We start from the raw sequence: 22,142 nt of genomic DNA on the forward strand, positions 1-22,142 counted from the left end.
ATGGTTTTTGGTGGTTTCGTTCGATCGTCAACAAAAGGCTTTTGGGAGTTTGGAAATCTGCAGAGTATGTGACAGTGAGAAAGGTGTTTCGTATTTATAAGAAGCTATAGAGGAAAGAGTGCACCTATTCCGTTTAGGAGTAGGGGGTCTCTCCAGCAAAGGAGTAGGAGTTTTATTCCGGTTACTTGCGGAAAAAGATACTTCTCTGCCAACGTGGCAAGAGGACCAAATACAAACCTCCACAGAAAAGTTATGGGTTATTCATTGTTTGATCCCTGTAAATTGGGCGAAGTTCCACTTGGGTCATTATAGCTTCAGTTGTTGGGGTTTAAGTCCTTGTAATCGACTGGGAAAACTAATTAAAATAGTTTGAAAACTTTGAGTTTTAACGAAAATGACAAAATAAAAGGTAAAGTGAATAGTACAAGAATTGACTTTTTAGTGTAAAAATGTGGTTTTTCGTCAAAGTGAAAAGTACCAGGAGCCTTTCGTTAAAGTTCCTTTAAAAAAACTTAATTTGATAATTTTTTTGCTAAATTAAGGATGGTGTTATCTACACACATCTTTTTATCCTTTACATGCATCTGTTAATTTATGTCATTTAATCATCTTTAATTCCACTTAGTAGGAAAAGGCTTTGTTGTTGTTGTTGTTGTAATCATCTTTAATTCATTCAATTCAATGGTTGAAAATTGAGAAATGTGTGAAAAATGTAAAATAAGGTGTGTGGATAGCATCATCCTAAATTAATTTGTGTGAGGGTAAATTGGTCTTTACATAGGTATATAACATGCACATGCCCCTCAATTTCTAATTTCTGAAAATAGAACATTGACCGAATCAAATTAGTCCCTAAATTGCGACACTTATAAAGTTATACGGACTTAAATCGCAATAATTGAAACAATATACACTAAGGTGAAATTTCCCCCAAATAAATAAACTAAAATCAAATTTGTTTGAAATGGGTTGTAGTTCAGTTGTTAAGAGCATTTTTTCCTACCGTTGAGGTCATAATTTGGATTCTCACTTTTGCACTATTGCTTCTATAAAATAAGAAGAAAACAAGAGAGTGATTTTTTCACTTTGTTGTTTTAGTCATTTAATTGAATACCTCAATCAAAAATCAAGGGATGGAATTAAGCAGAGAAATGTAGAAAATCAAAATTAAAGTGGAAATCACTTCTTGAAAACTCAATACTTTTGGCAAAATGTTATTGGGCCCAGCCATAAAATAACTTCGGCTCTCTCTGGCATGGCCCGGCCCAACTCAAGTATTCTTCCGCAAATCAAAGAGGGCGCGCAGAGAAACAGGCGGAAGAAAACATGGGTAGTCAAATCTTCAAACTTTCGCCACCCATTTCGGAAAATCCAAAGTTCAGGTACTAAATTTCTTGAAGAAAGCTGATTTCAGTGAAATTTATGAATTATGAAGTGTGTTTAGAAGGAATTGATCATAGTTAAGAGGATTGATTATGTGGTAATTAGATATTAGCTAACCCATCAGTCCTTTTTTGTTTTCTGTAGTTAAAGATTCAAGCTTTGTATGTTTGGTGTAATATTGCAATGCTAATTAGTTTGAAGGTGATGTGTGATTGTCATGATTAAGAAGTATGTTAGAGGAATTAATCATGATTAAGAAGATTAGCATTTTGGTAATTAGATATTAGAACCCACAACCCCTTTTATTTTGCTTGGTTTTCTGTAGTTTGTAGTAGCATTAATGGCTTAAAGGTTCAGGCTTGGTGTATTTGATTAATTTATGGTGAGGGGATAGTTTGTCACTTAAAGGTTGCAGATTGTGGTACTAGAGAATTCACAGATCAGAAGAGAACGAAAATGACCGTTGCGGACTTTGTCGAGAAATGGCTTCACGTCACTTCAGGCTTGGTGTATTTGATTAATTTAAGGTGAGGGGATAGTTTGTCACTTAATTTAAGGTGAGGCTTCAGGTCAAGAAGCTATGAGCCAAATGTTGCTATATTTGAAGGACTGACATTTTGTGAAGGTATTAGTTAGAGACTTAGCCCTGGTTTGGTATTCAAGTGATTTTGAAGAAAAAAAATGGTTATCAAAAAAAGTTGAGAGCTTTTTTATGTTTGGTAAACATTCAGCTTCAGTTTTTTTTCACAGTTTTGAATGAAAAAAGTAAAAAACACAAAGCTGCAAAACCCAGCTTTGAAAAACTAACTTTTTTCACATCTATTTTACATAAAAGTTTATCAAACATTATAATACTGTTTTTTTTTCAAAAGCACTTTTACAAAAAAGTTTACCAAACACTCTGCTGCTTATTCTCACAGCATAATAGAAGCAGTTTTTTTTCAAAGCACAGCAATACCAAACCAGGCCTTAGTATTCACCTTTATTTATGGTGAATTACAGGGCAGTTGATGAGTTATTTTCCTGGTGATTTATCCAGGAGTACCTGGAATATGAAGCATATAAAACTACGGTGTTCTTTTGTGATGATTGGCTCAACATGTATCTTGACAATTATCACATGCATAATGACCGTAATATTTACTCAGAAAAATAATGAATTAAGTTGCTCGGATTATCGTTTTGTTTACATGGGAGTAAAGGGTTACAGAATATTAGTGATACATTCATTCTTTCTCTCTCGCTCTCTAGTCTTAGATATGATCTGAGTCAAATTTTTCAAGGAGATCAGCTGTACCTTTCTTTGGTTTATGCAGGTACTTAGACTCCTCTTCATGCTGATGTTTTCAGGTCATACAGCTGGTCAGCGAATGTGTGTGGCAAAAAGCGGTGGATTTTGATCTCACCTGTCAAAGTCATCTTGTGTTTGGCGGCTACATTTACCTGCAATAATAGTAATCAGTTAGATCTTTGTTGGGACACTTTGATACTGTATTGCTTTGATGAAAGAAGCATGTATTTCTCTGCTTATCCAACTCTTACTCTCTCTCTTTCTGTAGCTAAAAGCTGTGTACATAATATCTCTGTTAGCGAAACTAATGTTCCTGGTTTTTCAAAGGTAAATCATCAATCTATATCTTCAAGTTTTCTCTTGTCTAGTAGTATTTTTGCTGCTTTTGGTGTGTTGAAATTGTATATTCTTCTATTGAGCAGGCAATCTGGTTGGAGTGCATTCAAGAACCAAACGAGATTATCTTTGTACCGAGCGGATGGTATCATCAAGTCCATAATTTGGTATTTCTTCAAGTTTGTTTTGTGCTTGTTGTTCCATTCTATCATAAAATTTATCATCTTATTCGTTTTTGTAATGCTTTCAGGAAGATAGAATTTCCATTAACCACAATTGGTTCAATGCTTATAATCTTCATTGGGTGTTAAGTGGAACACTACAAGTATATCGTGTTAAATTCTAGCGTTCCATGTAAAACTGGCGATGCCAGTGTTCTATGGCACTAATTTATATCTATTTAATTGTAGTGGGATTGGCTTTTGAGGGAGTACTACGAGGCTAAGGAGTACATAGAAGACATCAAGGATATATGTGATTTGAAGGTCTCTGCCAACGCAACCTTGGCCGCTAATACAGGTAATGTTTAAACTTCTGAAGAAAGCTTAAACTCGGTAGAAGACAGTTATCCTAATATTCTAGCAGGTGTACATGCAATAGCCTAAAGCTTGCATCTAATATAAAATCTATTGAAGATCTGACAGGAGTCATGGATTTCATTTGGATTTCCGGGAAACCTTAACTGATCCTGAGTTCTTTAAACTTAATACTGATTTGGGAAGTATATATGGGATGGTACACATGCAACCGGACTGGAGTTGTGATACTAAGAAAGCTTGGTTAGATGATATGAGGGACATGGACATTGTAGGTGTTGGAATTTATTAGGTTTACTTAGGAAATTAATTAGAGATTTGATTTGATTTTGTAGTAGGGTATTTTTGGCATTTACGCATTAGGGTTTCTTAGGTTTATTGCTCTATAAATAGAATTTGTAATTTAGTTTGAGGGTAAGTGAGTCACAATGTAGCCTTAGGGTTTTTGTAGCCGTTTCGGCATTCTCGTTTATTTAATAATATTCTTATTATTTTGTAATCTTGTTCGTTGCGCACCCTGATATTCAACCATAGGAACTTGAAGGTCTCAGGTCTGTACTGCCAAGGGTCTTGTTAAATTTATAGAGCATGCTGTTGCGGAATTCATGGGTGTCTAAACTGCAGAAGCTGTTTCGCCCTTTAAATTGTATAATGAAAAGAGTTTCATGAGAATTGTCATCCAGCTACAAGATGTCCATGGTGAACTACTGGTTCTCAAAATGTTTTGAAGGTGCATCTTGACCTTTTTTCGTGGTGCTTCAACGCCAAGATACAAATCTGCCTGCAGCGCTGCTTATTCGGCTTATGAGGGTTTGATAAACTTCTGGTGCAATTGCCCTTTTCGTTTATGAAGGTTTGATTTTTGTTTGTGGGATCCGAATGGCAAGAATGGTCATGCCAACTCAAAGAAGTTTGAACAACTCTACCGAGTCGCTGAATCCACTGGTATCATTCTATGAATCTTTAGCTTAACTAAACGATCAGAGTAAATTATAGCAATGATCCTTCAACTTTAATCAAATTAGAGCAATGGTCTCTCAACTAAAAATCCATTATCATTGGTCCCTCAACTTATCAAAATGTGTAGCTATAGTCTTTTTCATCAATTTCATCTAAATTTTGTCAGAATAAGTTATGTTGGAATGATTATTTATACAATTAGGGTCCCTCAACTCATCAAAGTGTGTAATTATGGTCATTTTTGTCAACTATGTCAAAATTTTTGTCAAAACGAGTTATGTTGGAGGGACAATTGCTACAATTGGGTTAAAGTTAAGGGACCATTTCTGCAGTTGAATTAAAGTTGAGGGACCAATGGTAATGAATTTTTAGTTGAGGGATCATAGCTGCATGTTTTGATGAGTTGAGGGACCAATGATAATGAATTTTTAGTTGAGGGACCATTGCTCCAATTGAATTAAAATTAAGGAACCATAACTACAATTTACTCAAACGATCACTTTCTTTTCCTCCGTGCACCACTGTATATATGTTCTTTTTGGATGAAGTTCAATTGATGATTAAGCAGTTCAGCTTGCTTTACTTTGTTACTTGCATTGTACTCTAATGATGTTTAAATGTGGTAAATAGGAAGTGGTGAATCTTATTAACGCATTTCATGATTCATCTGCCCCAGAAAGTAAAAGCTAAAAAGAAATGTCTCCTTCTCCTCCTGTTTTATTTGCTTTCATGTTAAGCGGTCTTCTGGTGCTTTTACTTTTACGTACATACATACATACATACATACATATATATATACATACACACATATATATATATATATAGATTGTAAGCCAAACATTGATTTTGTTGTCTGTAGTTTGTCAAAATTCCACTTTGGCCCTTATAATGTAGTTTACTAATGGTTGTAATTTGATGATAGCTTAAACCCGTCAGGTTTTTTTTGACAAAATTATCATGTGTATGAGTGTGTGAGGGTAAATGTGTGAAAAAAGCGTAGAATTAGTACACTATGCTTTGAATTTTGTCTAAACTGAAGGTAGAAGATAAAAAAACAAGAATAAAAGTCATTTGTACACTACAAAAATTGTAGGATTAGAAGGGATAACTTTTTTGTCATCAGTAATTTATCATCTACCATCAACTGAACTAATTAAAAAGTCGTCTATTTTTTCATTAAATGTGCCTTGATTTTTATGAGTTATTTCATCTAAGCTAACATTCTTTATCAAACACAGCGCATAAGACTTAAATCGCGACAACTGAAACTCCCGAGATCGAACTACAACTTTGCCCAAACCACATGGACCAAAGTCATGCTTTGCCCTATAAAATCCTTGTCACATCCTTGTTCCTAAAAAAGATGGTGATGTGATGAAAGAATTGGTTGAGATTTATGGAGTTAGGTAGGTAGGTAGGTAGGTTTTCCATCTACAAAACTGAACGCCCTGTCCTCAGGTAGGTGGTACACTCTCTGGTCATTTCAACCTATAAAAAATAAAATAAAATAAAAATTAAAAAAAACCATTATTAAAGAAAAAAAAAATGTTGTTAGGAGCAAAAGCCTAGTCCGGGAATCTTTAAATCTTCTGCACTCAAAATTTTTTGTGACCTTTCGTTGTGATCTATTTCATTTGTTGACACCTGATCATTTATTTAAATTCCACCTGACAGTTTTAACTCTTCAACTTATCTTTTTAATAAAAAAATAAATAAAGATAAATTGAATAAAAAAAAGACACGTCTTACTACTCACGTAAATAAGTGATAAAAATGTCACACCGAATTTTGGACACAGAAAATTTGAACTCTGGTTTGGGAATGCAAACTTCTGCTTTTTATATATTTATTGGGGTTGACAACTATGTGTTAATGTCACCATTTTCTTTCAACAATTTATTTATTTATTATTCTTGTTGAGTGGAAACTGAGATTCTTGTAATTACATGCAGATTTAGAAAATAGGGTTGGAAGCTTAGGATATAATATTATAATGGTAGAAAAGAGGTTCCAAGTGGTTATGTGTGCTGGATTTGTTTACTCTTTGCTTTCCTTGTTGCTTCCTTGTTGCTGCCCACATACTTTTGCCTTAGAACAAGGATTTGCTTTACCTATAAAATACATAAAAAAATCATGCATTATATTTGCTTGGGAACAAGAAAGTTTTGAACTTTTAAAAGCAATGTGGATTTTTTAAGAGAAATAATTTTTGCACACGCTTTTTTTTTTTGTTCTTTAGGCAGTTTGATAATCATTCTTTTTAATTTTCACCCTTTGTCTTTCAATTTTCATTTATTCGAAAAAGGTAATAAGTTACCAAATGAGTTTTTCGTTTTTAAAAAAATTGAAAACTAAAAGCTTAAAATTGAGACCGAAATGATTATCCAACCGTCCCTAAATTTTTTAGCCTCGCCTTCCTTGTATTCGCTGGTGTATTCTCCTGTCATGTGGAAATAATTTGAAGAAAGAAATAGAAAAACACTATGGATCCATGCAATACTATCAACATAATTTTTTGTTTTTACATAGAAACATTGTAAAATACAACAAACCCTGTTGTTGATAAACTGTTAAGTGCAAACGGCCAAACTACACACAAAGCTCCCCATGGCCCTTGTATGTTGGTCTCACTCATCCTTTTGTGTCTGGTGTCCTATACAAACATCCGGACACAAGAAACTTTCCCTACAATACTGTCAACACTTTTTTTTTTTATATAGAAACACTACAAAATACAACAAACCATGTTGTTGATAAATTCTTAAGTGCGGACGGCCAAACTACACACATAAAGCACCCCATACCCCTTGTATTTTGGACTCACTCATCCTTTTGTGTTTGGTGCCCTATACGGACACTAGAAACTCTCCCTATTATGCAATACTATCAACACTTTTTTTATATAGAAACACTGTAAAAATACAACAAAGAACAAACTCTTGATAAATTCTCAAGTGCGGACAGTCAAACTGCACACCCAAAGCACCCTTGGTCTTACTCATCCTTTTGTGTTTGGTCCCCTATACGGCCGTCCGGACACAAGAAACTCTCCCTATATGGTCTATAAAGAAAAAATAATCAAATAACTAAACACAAGAAATAAGAAAAATAAACAAAAATTACTATGCTGTTATTATATTCATGGACACCTCACATTTCTTCCAGGACCTCCATAGTAAAAGTAAGTCCCCCACACATTATTTCTTCCCTGTCTTATATCATAACAATTAGGGTGATCAGCCTGGAGGTGGAGATTTGCGAGTGGGAGCAAATTGTTATCCCAATCCACAACCTGCAAGTTTCTGAAATAAGATGCTTTTCCAAACCCTGCTTCTGCAAATTGTCCACTCCCCATTTGTGTAGATGTGTGGTACCCTCTAGATCTGCTATTTACAATTTCACCCCCAAATTGCACCATGCTTGCATGGCTCCTCAGGTGACTGAACAAGAATGCTGGCCAGTATCCAACCAGTAGGCCATTTCCAAATTCTAGCCACCAATGTCCATGCCTTGGATCCTGCCAAAAATACATGATTTCATTTTGATCAACTCTGTTTTAAACAAAAAATAGTTGTGATCAATTAGCTTCTTTTGTCTTGCAATGTTTTATTTGACTACATAATGATGAGTTTTTGGGCTTACATGACTGCACCAATATACTCTTTTTCTTGTCTTTCGATTCTCTTTTAATTTATCTAATTTAAATTTTGAAAAATTATAGAAGAGTGCATAAATAGAAAATAAAAGCAAAAAGAAAAAGACATGCAGGATAAAACTGTAATTTTGCGTGATAAAGCTTCCAAAGCCAGTTGGAGGAGAGAGAATAAACATGTAAATATCACAAATGCCCTTCTAAATAAGGTGAAATTTTTAATTGTGATGGAAATACGGATAGTACATCACGTGTTTTTATGCAAGTGATGAAAAATTTTAATTTTTAAGTTATTAACCTTTTAATATACATAACAGATCATTTATATAAGGACATTTGATCTACCATTTCGTATCATGGTCACATTAAAAAATCTCTTCTAAATAAAGCAGCAAAGTTGACACGTCTGGGATGACCATGGGGAAGTGAAAGAATCTCACTCTTTAAATATAAAAAAACCTTGAGGCAGTGAAAGAATCTCACTCTTTAAATAGAAAAAATGAAAATATTTTTGCTTACTACGCTCAAGTGACATTTTATTTATTCACTGTATAGATCTTAAAATTTAAACTCATCATAATTAAAGTACTAGATATTACCATCACTTAAGAGCAAGATATTAAATATCGATGATATCGGAAATATCGGTAATCCAAAAACAAGGAAATTTCAATAGAAATATCGGGATATTATCGATATCGATAAAAATTGAATAAAAACCACGGAAATTGTATGAAAAACTTGGAAATTTTTATTGAAACTTTGCAAGATGTTTATTTAGTCAATTATCTATTAGTTTATCACAAAAAATTAGAAGGAAATGCATTGCATGATAGATATAACTAATTTAAGTTGATTATAGATAGCTGTCAAACATTGTGAGTGTAGAAAATATGTAGTAATTAATGAAAAAAGTTTAAACACACCATAATCATTTATATATAATGAATTAGTACAATATTTTACACTTTATACATTGCATGGTAAGATACATGAGTGACTTAGCAAGGTTTAAAATATCGATGATATCGGAAATATCGGTATTCAAAAAACACGGAAATTTCGATGGAAATATCGGAATATTATGGATATTTTAGATCATGCTTAAGAGTAAAGAGCAAATATATTCTCAAATAAGAAAGAAATAGATCGATTGAAAGGTATGTTTGGCCAAGTTGTTTATACAAGTGGACTAGATGAAAAAAAATTCAAAAAAGGTATTTTAAAAAAAAACTGGTGAAAAAACACTTCTTGTTTTGGCTTCCTTAAACCTGAAGGTAACAAACTGAAATTTCATATAAGAAAAATTATACATAAGACTAAATTTATCTAAACTGCGAAAAGGGGACGGAACTTGAGCCAAAAAAAACAAACAACCACCGCTTTAGTCAAATTAACTAGTAATATGTCCATATTTTTATCATATATTGACTTGAGTTTATTTTTGTTGTTTTTTGGATTTGAATATTGACTTGAAAAACTCACCTTCCAGACCATCAAGCCAATGTCAAATTGTCTGCTACCATAAGAGGACCTTGGGGAGATTGCTGCTCCAATTGCAATTCTATTATTTGTTTGGACAAATCCAGAGCAAAGCAAGTTGTAGCATCCAGTTGCTTGATATGCATCTGTCTGCAATTATATATTAAGCAACAAAATTAGCACTAATCATACTTTATTTCCTCATAATTTATGTCTGCATTCTTCTCTATGCAGAAGAAAAAAGAAGAATTTAATTAAAAAATTTAATAGAACTCACTGTCCAGTATGTAAAGAATCTTGGGTAATTATCTCCATACAACTCCGGGCTAACCTGGAAAAAAAGAAAGGATAATCTTAAATTTCGCAATTAATAAATATTTTATACAAGCGATATTAGGAGAAGAACCATACGACTTGCGCTTAAATTTTTTAAGAATCAAAAGAAAAAGACATACCTGCCATCCAGCTTCAATGGTGTTGAGATCATGGCCAAAAGAACCAGAGATAACCCAAATCTGGGACAAGCTAAATTCATACTGATCAGTGACCCGTGGCGCCCACACATTGATGCTGGCCTTTGCTCCGTAGTACTGATCTCCATTTACAAACACAACTGCATGCTGTAAAAATCCAACCCAAAATAAAGTCAACATATTAGTTGTTGACCACTGAATTATTGGACACCATTTAATAGCTCCGAGCGAGATGACAGTAGGCTGCTTTTGATAGTACCATGGCATACGTAGTGTGCAGTTTTACTTGTCTAATCCTTTATTGAGTCGTTATTAACAAACGAAAAAAATAAAAAAAAAGACTAACCTCATGGCCACTGCCAGAGGAGTCTCTCCTCACGTGTCTTCTAGGTTTTCTGCCGAATCTTCTGATGGAGCTTGCGCGTAAAATGTCTTTCTCTCCGGTGCGCCGGATCGGTACTGTTCCTTGTGGACATGATTCACCTGAGTCTGTCCATAGCTGATAGCTCTCACCAACTTTATCTGTGCTGTTATGGTTTTTGGGCCTGTCTGGTTCGTCCTGTATCATTATCCTAATTAGTCCCTTAATCATAAATTTACAAGTTAATTATCCCAAAATTGACAAAAATAGAATTATCCCAAAATTGAGAAGGGCTGTTGTGGAAATTACCAATGGCTTCTTCCCTTTGAGCTCAGGATGATCAAAAGCTGGTTGGAGATGAGATAAAACACAATCTATCACATCGCCATCTGGACTCTGCAAAAGAAATAAAACAAGAATCCACATCGTTAAATCTCAAAACAATGAAAAACGTAAATGACTATTTGGTCTAACGACACTTTGTTTGCAGTAAAAAATAAACAAAAAGCCAATCAAGAAAATGTTAATGACTATTTAGTCTAACGGCGCATAATTTTCAAACCTTATGAATGACATTTTGTCCTTGTCTATTTGTTTATATGCAGTAAAGAGTGCAAAAGGAAAAAGAGAGAAGTGCGAAACTCACTTCCCAGCGGAAAACTGCAGACAAGAAGAAAATGAAGATTTGCAAAGAAATCACAAGAAAAGGGAAATGCCATGCCTGAATAGTCTTGACAGCAGGCTTGTTGATTTTCCTTAAATATGATTGGGCTTGGACCCCCCTCAACTTGTTGATCTCCGAGCTGGTCCGAAATGTCCGATTGGCCGGGGAGGGGCGGCGTAGGCCGGAATCCGAGACAACTGGGTGGGACAATGCAGGAGTAAAGAGAGAAGAAGAAGCAACAAGAAGTAAGAGAACAAGAAGCATGGAGACGAATGAGAAGGAGGTGGAGGTGTGAGAATAAGTAGGAGGAGCCAGTTTGGAGGAATGTTTGGGTTTGATTAGGGGAGTAGGTTGTTGTTGCTGTTGTCTCTGTCTACTGTTTGGTACAAAAACGGAATCAGAGATTTGTGTTTGGTTGCATTGGACTGGTTGTCTAGTTGTTGTTGTGTAGTGGGATATCACATTCCTCAGTTTTGTCCATGGAAGTTGTGGTGGATTAGGATTAAAACCTTCTTCTCCTACTCCCTTCATGTCCTTACAAAACAGAAGCAACCATCAAAGATGTGAGAATCTGCTGCTGCCACTGCCAGCCAGCTAAGTTGTTTGCTTGACTCACTACCTCACCATTTCCAGCATATAAACAACTCCCTCTCTCTCCCCCTCTCTCTCTCTCTCTCGAACTTCTGAGGAGAGAGATTCTTGGGTTTTTCTTGGTTTTTGGTGTTCTGACACCTAAGAAAAATTTGCAGGCATGAGGATTTTAAAAAAGCGAAAGATGGGTGGGGCTGTACTTCCCCAAGTTTGAACTATTATTAGGGCTTTGGTAAAAAATGTTTTAAATTCTTTTCACAAAGAGGGGCAAGAAAGATATGGGTGATTCAAGTTCAGGTTTATTTACAGAATGGTGAGATATGCTACTGCTTGAGAGCTAAGCCAAGTAGTATGGCTAACAAGTGACGGCCTATGGGTTGTATGCTTTTCTTTTTGGCTAAAAGAATGTCGTTGCTTCGCAAATAAGCTTCTCAAAACTCCGTTTCATAGTCGGAAGCATTTTTAAACTTCTGTTTTGAATATAAAAAAATGTCAAGGATTCAAATTTATTTTACGCGATTGTTATTACACCTAATTACATTTTAGTATTTTGTACTTACTTTGCATGTGCATTGGAAGTATTTTAATTCTCGTCTCTCCAGCATTTACAAAAACATGTGTATTGATTATTCCACGTCCTGATTTTTCATGTGTTTGTTTATTTCTTTAATTCATAACTTCGTTCTAAATAAATAAACATGTCATGATATTACTAATTGTTAGAGGAACTGCACTAATCAAGAAAAATAATCTTTTTATTTTACAATTCTGAAAGCTCATTCCATGTTTGGCCCTTGCAGCATCTTACCAGTCTCATTATTTCATTTCTTTTTATCTAACTATAATGTTCTGAATATTAATTAACAAAATGACCTATCATGGTGTTGTTGTCACCAGTTACCACTAGGAAGTGAAACAGTTAGAATGCACAAACAACCTTACATTCTTAAGTGTCTTATACACTGTTCTAAAAATTTTCGCCTAGTGCGATGCTAGGTGGCTGGCCACCACCTCGATTAGTTTCTAAGGCGTTTGAAAATTAAGAAATGGTGTCTAGAGCTGCCTAAGGGCCTATCTTGCCCGCCGAGACCCGCTTAGGTAGCGACTCTCGCTTAGACAGAAAATAGATAACTTTCATTTTGTATTTTATTTTTCAATAAATTGTAAGAGACTTGTCAAATATTTGGATGAATACTCATTATATGATTGGTCCCCATGTTTTCCGCATGTTCTACTGCTATATAATCTATATGTCATTCTATTTAAGTATAAGTAGAAATTTCTTAATATGCAATATAATAAGTTTAATTAAAATTAATAAAACCGTCTGGACCCCTACTTGTCACCCGACTAACGCTTAGCGCTTAATCTTATATATTGATCATTTCAAATTGGACCATGAAAATTACAAAAAAGAAAGATAAGTTCCTACTTTACAATTGGATAACTTTTAAGACTTATTATTGGTAATCAAAAGATTCCTCAATTACTTATTAGTTACGACAGAAAAGAGAAGAAAAAAAATATGTTATTGTAATTGGTTAGATCAAGTGAAAATTTGAGAAAAAATTCTGCAGCATGTGGCTCTTGTGCTCTCTCAGCGCTTAACTTGCTAAATCGGTGTGCCTTATTGTTTGTTTACTGGATGGTCAATGCTTTGAAATTCATCCAAAATTCAAAAAGTCAATGATATAGATAGTTTCAAGTTTTTAACTAAACAGAAACAAAACAAATTTGGGAAAACAGAAAATTATGACAAAGCTTATTAAAGTATTCTAATTCTGACTAACTAGCCACAATTTTTTGTTTGTTACAACTTACAAACGATATAATTACTCTAAGCTAAGTTGATAAAAATAAAAACAATTTAATCCGAAACACAATAAATTGAAGTAGAATGTGTATCCACAGAGGAACCTAGAATTTGCCAACTGGCCACAATCACCGGGTCAATATCTATTTCACCCAGAACAGATCAAATTTATTGCTGAGTTTACCAAGGAAAACGGTGGATTATGATTTGATGGGTCACGGTGAATATTGATTAGATGGGTCCAATCCTGCAATCCATATCATAATCTATTGATCTTGAGTAGCTGACGCCAAAGGTCAAGCATCTCAAAGCCTCGTATGCCGACAATTTGTGATGACATATATGATGTAATGACATATATGATACATCCCAATAACCATCCAATAGACAATGGTAACAGAATTACTGTTGGAATTGATAGTCTAACTACCTTCAATCTGGGTGATTAACCCTAACTCTCAGAGGAAGATGTTAGGATCAATTTCGCATATAAAACTGAGTTGAATTCGACCATTCATGCTTGAAGAACACACAAAACATGAACATAATGATCTACCCATTTGCATGTACACGACCAATAGTAACAATCTAGATCTATACCTTCGCTAGCTTAATGTCACAAGAGATTACATAATCTAAACGCTATAATAAGAGGTTGAGGGCCACATATTAGGCTCAAAATCTTAGAAGTTATTTGTCTTATCATACCAACGTCACATAATGTTAGTAGTTGATGTGTAATTATACTAGAAGTAATTAACCAGTTTGTACTTTAGAATACAATACTAATAAAAATACTCATGACACAAGTGAATTCAGTAACTCCACCTAACGATATTAAGGTTATACCGAAAATAAGCCATTACAACTTTTTCTTTAGGATTACCAATTACGATTAAAGTTAAAAGATTCCTACCTAGATCTAGTAATTTTGTAATTATACCATATGAAGATATGAATCTCTAGGGCACTAGTTTGTGGGAGGCAGAAAGGTATGGGCCCTTTGCCAGAGTGCTTTGGCTCTCGTACTAGGGTCCTGGTCAAGCAAAGGTGCTTGCCACTTTCAAATGGCCCTCCCAACTCCTTATCACTGTTTGTTAATTATACACCATGCATTCTTTAAAATTCTCTCTTCTTTTCAGGAAAGACCCTCCACTCACTCACACTCCCAACAACTTCTGCAGCAACCAGTTTAAAGAATATGTATATATATTGGTCCACCCTCTAAACCACGCAAGTTAAGTAGTTCCATGCCCCCCCCCCCCTCCCTTTTTCTGTAAAGGTCTCCCAGAATTGATTCCAGCTACAAATTATATATTATATATATTTATGTGAAAAGAATACATTTTTTTGAAATTTTACATGGTTGAATTTGAAGTAATCGAAAAGATTATAAGATCCCTTAGGGTGGGTTATATTCTATAATTTTAGGGTTTGTGATTTGTGCTGGTAATCCATAAGGTTAATGTCATTTCATGGCATAAACTATATAAAACTGTAACTTTCTTTCTGGTGCATAATACTGTGTCACTTGACTTGGAGTGAAAGGCTGCCATTGTCGTGCTTTTTGAAAGGGAGCACCAACTGGCAAAAGGAAAATATTAGTTATCATGTTATTTTTCGTGGGGCTAGCTAGCTCGGATTATGCTGAGATTTGCCCTAATTCTTCAAGCTTGGTGTGATTAGGATGATATAAAATTGTATTCAATGTCTCCATCGTCTGCTGTTTGTATTGTTTGTAGCAGAAGGCACGCACCAGCTGGTAGATTGAAGATTCTCTTGTGAATTGTGAACATGTAGTTATTAAAGAATGAGAACTTTAATGAAAAGCTACTGATACTGTTTATTTTTACAAAAAACCATATTTTTACACTACAAAGTCAATTATGGTACTATTCACTTCACCATTTATTTTATCATTATCGTTAAAACTCAAAGTTTTTAAAACATTTTCATTAGTTTTCCTATTAAAGAATGAAAGAACAATATAATATAATCATAATTATTCATTGATTAAGATTGCAGGTTAAGAGAAGGGAATCTTATATTATGCACCATTTGGGTTCAGTTTGATCCCTATGTTTCTAAATATTGGAAAAATACAAACTCTAAATTTACAAATTGTTATATCATTGACCTCTTCGTTTATTTAGCTATCAAGTTAACTTTTGTTTTGTTGTCATAGCACTTGGAAAGTTCATTGTTTGTTTAAATGGATGCCCAACCAATAAAATGTGAATTACGGGAAAATTCTAACCTTCTAAATATGAAAAATCACCCACATATCGTCAACATAATATTCATGTTAGCAAAAGATAGGTCCATCGAGTGTCACATCAAAAAACATATATTGACTTGAGATTTAAACGTGCACTTGGAGTAATAGTATAACAATTTGTAACTTAAATGTTATTTTTTGATCAACGTAACTTGAATGATGTTAAAAAAAAAATTGAAAATATATGAACCAAAATGGTACAAATTGAAAAAAAATTCCACTGGCAAATTCACCAAATTTCTTGACCTAATTTTTCAGCACCCATCATAAGACAGTCCATTTTTAGCTCAGAAGACATATATAGTACAAGCACTAGCAAGCTAGGGTGAAGTACTGAATGCGATGCTTGCTTACCAAGCATGAGTATCTTGTCTTAAAAGAGTAGTGCCTGCAGAACATACTGCAGGAGTAAGCTATATAGTCCCACTATATATATATATATATGTATGTATATGTATCTTAGTGCCTACCTTGAAGGTTGAAGATGGTGATAGTTCGTACAAATTCATAATTTGATATGAATGTGGTGACCATGTGATAGTTTACACTGCATATATATCTTAGTGCCTACCTTGAAGGTTGAAGATGGTGATAGTTCATACAAATTCATAATCTGATATAAATGCGGTGACCAAGTGATGTTTATCTTGTATAGGAGCTATACTATTTTACACTATATATATATGTGTGTGTATATATGAAAGAAAAAGTTGAAATTATTTGCCTTTTTTAAAAGGAAAACACTTTAAACCTTCAAAGGTATGATGGAATTGTACAATGTAGGGACTATCACAGTAACATGGGTAGCCACCATCGCCACAAAATGTTGGAACTTATATGGGTTTTTATTTTTATTTTATTAAAAGTTTGACAGAAAATATGGGTTGTGGTTTGGAGGTCAAAAAGATTTCTTAGCATCATGATTTACCCAGAAAAAAAATGAAAGAAAGACCAACCTCGAATTCTTCTGAGAAAACTGGTCTGGAAGACTGGAAGTGCTCAAGCAACTCAAGTACTAAAACCACTATCGGTTGCTAAACTTGACATTTTGAAAATAGTAATCATACTAATCTGGGAAAAGGGCTACCCACGATGATATATAGGTACAGGTTTTCAGTTGTGCTTTATTGACTAACTAAAAAAGATGATCCTAGCTGAAGTGATTAAAAACTCAAATACTCATGCACTTAATGTCCTACATTTGAATTCCAAAAATCGTTGCACATAATATTCACTTTAGCTTTTGTCCTTGCTCCACAACGTGCTTGGAGAGCTCAAACGGTTAAAAAATTTTACCCTTTCATTCGAGGTCCTGTCTTCAAATACTCTCTTCATTATCGTTTATTAAGAATTTTTACTCCTACATTTGAGGTTCTGTCTTCATATACAACCCTCCTTATTATCCTTTGTTTATGAACTTTTATGTATCACTATGAATTCCTGTTTTCAAATCCCCCTTCCCCATTTTTTTTTTTTGCATAAAGGAAAAAGGGATGCTCCAAGATATGTGAAAACGAAATTGTTGCACATAATATTCACTTTAACTTTTATCTTTGTTCCAAGATTGTGGCCGCCCTTCACTTTCCAGCTTTCAAGTATTTGGTATTTTTCCAGTTTTTCAAAAATTGGTATTGAAAGAAACATTCATGGAAGAACAGATTCTGAAAATAAACAGATTAATTTGTACAATCAGTGGAAATGGCCTTAAGAGCAAGTCCACCCCTAAGGACTTTGTGTCAGCACCCAGCCCATTTATCCACTCCAGTGAACAGTGATAGACTCTAATGAACAGTAATAGACCAATGCATCTCCACCCCTAAAACTAAATAGCCTAGTCAATTTCATTAAAATATTATTAATTTTTATTATAAAATAATAATTTGGTTTTTTACTTTCTGACTTCTTCTTCCCTTCTTCTTTTTCTAGAAATGGACCTCCTCCTCACCACACCAACGCTCCCCAAAAAATGGACCTCCTCCTCCTGGAAAAGAACCTTTTGGGTCTCTCCGTGGCAAGAAATTCAAGCTCCTGGCTGGTCTCATACTCGTACCCGTTTTTGGAAACTGGCTCCAGGTCGGCGACGACCTCAACCACCATAATCCCACCGACCTTGCCAAGAAATTCGGCGATTGCTTCCTCCTCCGCATAGGGCAGCGCAACCTCGTCAGAGCTCGCAAGGGGAATGGGGACATGGTGTTGAATATATGGATTTATCAAGGGAAGGGGGTTGATGGGGTTCTAGGGATCGGGTTCCAGGCGTTGGATAGGGTTCCGGATGAGAGAGACGATAGCCATGGCATCAAATGAGCCGTCTTCTTCCTCTGTTGATTTTAGGCCGGCCTGTGGACTGGCTTGGGCTAGGTGCCAGTCTATTCCATGGGTTGGAGTGAATTGGCTGAGTCCCAACTTGTTTTTTCCACTGGGTGCCAGGCTATTCCACCTCCGATGGAACTGCTCTAATTAGAGCAAGTCCACCCCTAAAAAAATGCGCTAGCACCCAACCTATTTAATCCACTCAGTAAACAGTGATAGACCCCAATAAACAGTAATAGGCTACATGCATCTCCACCTCTAGCAAAAAATAGCTTAGTCAATTTTATTAAAATATTATTATTTTTATTATAAAATAATAAAAATAATAATTTTCTTTTTAATTTTTGACTTTATAAAAAATATTATTAATTTTTGATATTTTTTCGCTCCCCATTTTTCCGAAACCCTGCCCTCTCTGCTTTTTTAGTAACTCCTGCCTCACGCTGCCGGGCTCCTCCATGGCTGATCGTGGTGCTGTCTGCTGCAAACCTCGACGCCAAGCCCACCATCCTCGTCTGAAGCTTGGAGAACCCGGAATCAACCTCTTACAATCTCAGCCCCGAGGAGCTCTGCACCAAGATCTTGCTCTGCGACGCGTTGATTGTGCGTAGCAGGACCAAGGTCACCCGCAAGGTGTTCGAGTCCTCCAGCGGGAGGTTGAAGGTTGTGGGAAAAGCTGGCATCGGCATCAACAACATGGATGGCCTGGTTGACGTCAGATGGCTCGGTTGTTGGGTCTGTCAATTCTGGGCCGGTCTCTTGCCTGGCTTGGGCTAGGTGCCAGCCTATTAGGCTGGGGTGGAGTGATTTGGCTGGTGGCCGACTTCTTTTGGGTGCTGGGTGCCAGGCAATCCACTCCCGGTGGACTTTCTCTAAGGAAATATCCATTTGTGCAAAGAGCATGAATTCTTTTGAAATTTTAAGTCCAAAAATAAAAGGGTGGTGCTATCTATACACCCATTTTTATCTCTCACACACTTTTTGTTAATTTCTGTCATCCAATCTTTCTTCAATTCATTTGATTCGATGGCCAAAGGGACGTGTGAGAGGTAAAAAGGGAGTGTAGATAGCACCACCTAAAAAAATCTTTCAAATTCGACTCTGGAAGGATCGATTAGAAGATGGACCAATCTGTTTCAGTCTATATAGATGCTCCATAGTGCATGAATCTCTTCCTCATTCAACGGTGGGTTGTATCACAAGCAAAGCATAATCCTCTCCTTTCATCTTTGTAGACGCTAAAAAAGAAGCATCTTCACATTCTTTAATAATTCTCTTTTTATCTCTACAGTTGAACTTTCATCTAATAAAGCAACAATGAAACTGATTGATTGTTGAACTACTTTGAACAACCATATATCTCAATTAGCTCCGCTGTCGTGTTCGATAATGTTCGTAATGGCTTCCCTAGAGGCTTCTCGTTGTAATTAACTGTCTTTCGTATATAAAAAAAATTCAGGACCATCTCAATTGGTCTTATTACAAAAGAAACTTTCAATTGTTGGCAATGAGGGAAGGCATAAGATCGGCAGCAGAGCCCTCTTGCAGTGGGATAGTTCGCCGGATGGTAAGCCTTCCGAGAAGCCTTATGGGAGGATTTTCGAGAGCAGTGGGGCACGGTAGACACCTCATAGGAATAGGATCAGGAAGAAGAACTCAAACCCTACCATCAAACTTTCCAATGCAGAATCCAGAAGAGCCTCTAATCCTTCCAGAAGTATCGGCTTCTTTTCTAACTAGCTTCGAGCAGCAGTATGGAACCATGCATCCGTTCTTTTATGCGTGTAGTTTTATGGAGGCCTTAAAGATGGCAGAAGATGAGCATAAGTTCTTGTTCATTTATCTCCACTCACCGGAACACCCTTTCACACCTTCTTTCTGTAGAGAGACGCTGTCTTCGGAGGTGGTGGTGCAGTTTCTTGATGCTAACTTTGTTTCCTGGGGAGCAATTGCAGATAGAGAGGAAGGTCTTCAAATGGCTGCAACTCTGCGTCCTACTTGCTTTCCATTCTGTGCTATTATAGCTCCCGTTGCTGGTGATAACATAGCAGTGTTGCAGCAGGTTAATTGAAACCTTAAACTTGAAGGATTTGAATGAACTTATCATCCATTAGTTCTAGATTTATTATTGAATGCCCAAATTTGCATCCATCAATGCTTAAATTAACAAAACTTCCCTGCAACGAGATGTCACTGTGACGGTATCCTAGGCGACTCAATGTCATGTGACACAAGTTAATTAAAACATATCATATATAATGCATATTCACTTGCTATGCCGCCACAGTGACACCCCATTTGCAGGTAAGTTTCTCTCTTTAGTAACAACAACAGTTTCAACTTCCGATACTAATGATAAGGATACTTCATCTCTCTTTGTTCTCTTCTTTGTCCATGCTTAGATGGAAGGGCCAATTACCCCAACTGAGCTGGTGGGGATTCTGCAGCAGACGGTGGAGGAGCAAGGGCTGGCGTTTCGCAGTTCAAAGGCCAAGAAGGCAGAAAAAATAATAGCAGACCGCCGTCTAAGGGAAGAACAAGATGCAGCATATCTTGCAGCTCTACAAATAGACAAGGTTTGTTTACACTTTTGTGTTTAAGGAAAATTTTCAGCAACACCCCTAAACTTACGGTTTTACTTTTGTCCCTTCAAGTGGGGAAACTAATGGAAAATGTAATACATTTAACGATAGAGGGAAAATTGATACGTTTTAAAATTTAATGGAGCTCAAAACCAAATAGAAAGTCTGAGAGGAACTCATATTCTTGCCTACTTGCAGGAAAAGGAGAGACTAAAGAATTTACCTCCAGCTGTTAGACCTCATAAACCAGCAGAAGCCCCAAACAAAGCAAATCATGAGAGGCTTCAGAACCATTCTGTCAAACAACAGCATGGAAAAACTAGAGAGGCTTCCACTGATCCTCAAGATCCTCAGGCTGCCCGGATACTGATAAGGTTTCCGAACGGCGAAAGACGAGAGCAATGCTTCTTGTGCACAGACAAACTGCAGGCAGTTTACAGATACATTGATTCATTGGGTGTTCCTGGAATAGGTGGAAACTACAGATTGGTATCAAGCTTCCCACGAAAAGTGTATGGAGTTGATCAAATGGGGATCACACTCAAGGATGCTGGCCTGCATCCAAGAGCAAGCCTATTTCTTGAACTTGTGTGACCGATATCAAATTGAAATATATTTGTATAAAAAACTCAGGCAGATTATTAGCTTGCAACTATATTAATGATCAAGATTAATATTTGGGTTAAGGAGAGGTGATTCCAAATTGATCCAACCTTTTAAAATATTCTAAATAACTACTTAACGTTTTGAAAATTTGACATACGTTCACTAATGTTAAGTAATAATGTGGACAAATATTGAAGTACATTATAACTCTCAATTATTTATAGAGCTTTGAGTCCCCGAATTAAGCACCTTTGCAGTTTAATTTGGCTTAAATGAGTCGAATTAGGGACTAGAGCTCAAAAAAGTGACGATCAATGAAAACCAACTTCAATATTTGTCAACGTCATACTTAACGTATGTGAAGCTAATGAATGCCCAGTTTTTAAAACAATAGTTATTGAAAATGTTTTAAATGATTATGGCCAATTTGAATCACCCAAAACACTGGGTAGTTATCTGTGTTTAACTCTTACTATATGTATCGATATCAGATCACGTAGAAATATGATTTCTTGTATTAAGTTGTGTGAAGTATTACAATATATAAGGTTATATCAATTTCTATTTAGATCGAAATCTTACACTAATTACAATCGAAAAGTACATTCCTCTAATACAAATGACAATTATATAAACATCAAGATTATATTTTTGTAATACAAACGATAATTACGAAGATAATTATCTCTAATTTAACATAAGACATCCGCCCCAAGGCCGTTTGTCTCTTTTGAATCTATTTACCAACCAGTCCTCTTAGACAGAAGATTTTTTAGCGTGATTGAAATATAGATAATACATTACATGTTATTATACTAATA

General features: G+C 35.6%; 2 protein-coding genes across 2 annotated transcripts; one reads left to right on the forward strand and one right to left on the reverse strand.

The window, feature by feature from the left end:
* Positions 1 to 6,977: 6,977 nt before the first annotated feature.
* LOC103437694 (protein neprosin-like) lies at positions 6,978 to 12,258 on the reverse strand. The gene is made up of 7 exons (XM_008376184.4): positions 11,196 to 12,258; positions 10,784 to 10,870; positions 10,460 to 10,672; positions 10,096 to 10,260; positions 9,918 to 9,971; positions 9,644 to 9,790; positions 6,978 to 8,023 (listed from the first exon to the last, which is right to left on the reverse strand). The coding sequence occupies exons 1-7, from the start codon at positions 11,667 to 11,669 to the stop codon at positions 7,646 to 7,648; spliced, it is 1,518 nt and encodes a 505-aa protein (XP_008374406.3). The 5' UTR covers positions 11,670 to 12,258; the 3' UTR covers positions 6,978 to 7,645.
* A 7,053-nt stretch (positions 12,259 to 19,311) lies between these two features.
* LOC103437695 (plant UBX domain-containing protein 10-like) lies at positions 19,312 to 21,401 on the forward strand. Its single transcript, XM_008376185.4, has 3 exons — positions 19,312 to 20,195; positions 20,536 to 20,709; positions 20,914 to 21,401. The coding sequence occupies exons 1-3, from the start codon at positions 19,641 to 19,643 to the stop codon at positions 21,307 to 21,309; spliced, it is 1,125 nt and encodes a 374-aa protein (XP_008374407.1). The 5' UTR covers positions 19,312 to 19,640; the 3' UTR covers positions 21,310 to 21,401.
* Positions 21,402 to 22,142: the final 741 nt, after the last annotated feature.

This window comes from Malus domestica, chromosome 06, assembly GCF_042453785.1.
Source record: "Malus domestica chromosome 06, GDT2T_hap1".
In the NCBI taxonomy this organism is placed as follows: domain Eukaryota; kingdom Viridiplantae; phylum Streptophyta; class Magnoliopsida; order Rosales; family Rosaceae; genus Malus; species Malus domestica.

Excerpts from the sequence above, each read along its gene's own strand:
- LOC103437694 (XM_008376184.4), bottom strand. The coding sequence starts at position 11,669 with ATGAAGGGAGTAGGAGAAGAAGGTTTTAATCCTAATCCACCACAACTT. Across the intron at positions 10,871-11,195 it reads CTGCTGTCAAGACTATTCAG|AGTCCAGATGGCGATGTGAT; the intron begins GCATGGCATTTC and ends TTTCTTTTGCAG. Across the intron at positions 10,261-10,459 it reads CCTCTGGCAGTGGCCATGAG|CATGCAGTTGTGTTTGTAAA; the intron begins GTTAGTCTTTTT and ends GGATTTTTACAG.
- LOC103437695 (XM_008376185.4), top strand. The coding sequence starts at position 19,641 with ATGAGGGAAGGCATAAGATCGGCAGCAGAGCCCTCTTGCAGTGGGATA. Across the intron at positions 20,196-20,535 it reads ACATAGCAGTGTTGCAGCAG|ATGGAAGGGCCAATTACCCC; the intron begins GTTAATTGAAAC and ends GTCCATGCTTAG. Across the intron at positions 20,710-20,913 it reads CAGCTCTACAAATAGACAAG|GAAAAGGAGAGACTAAAGAA; the intron begins GTTTGTTTACAC and ends GCCTACTTGCAG.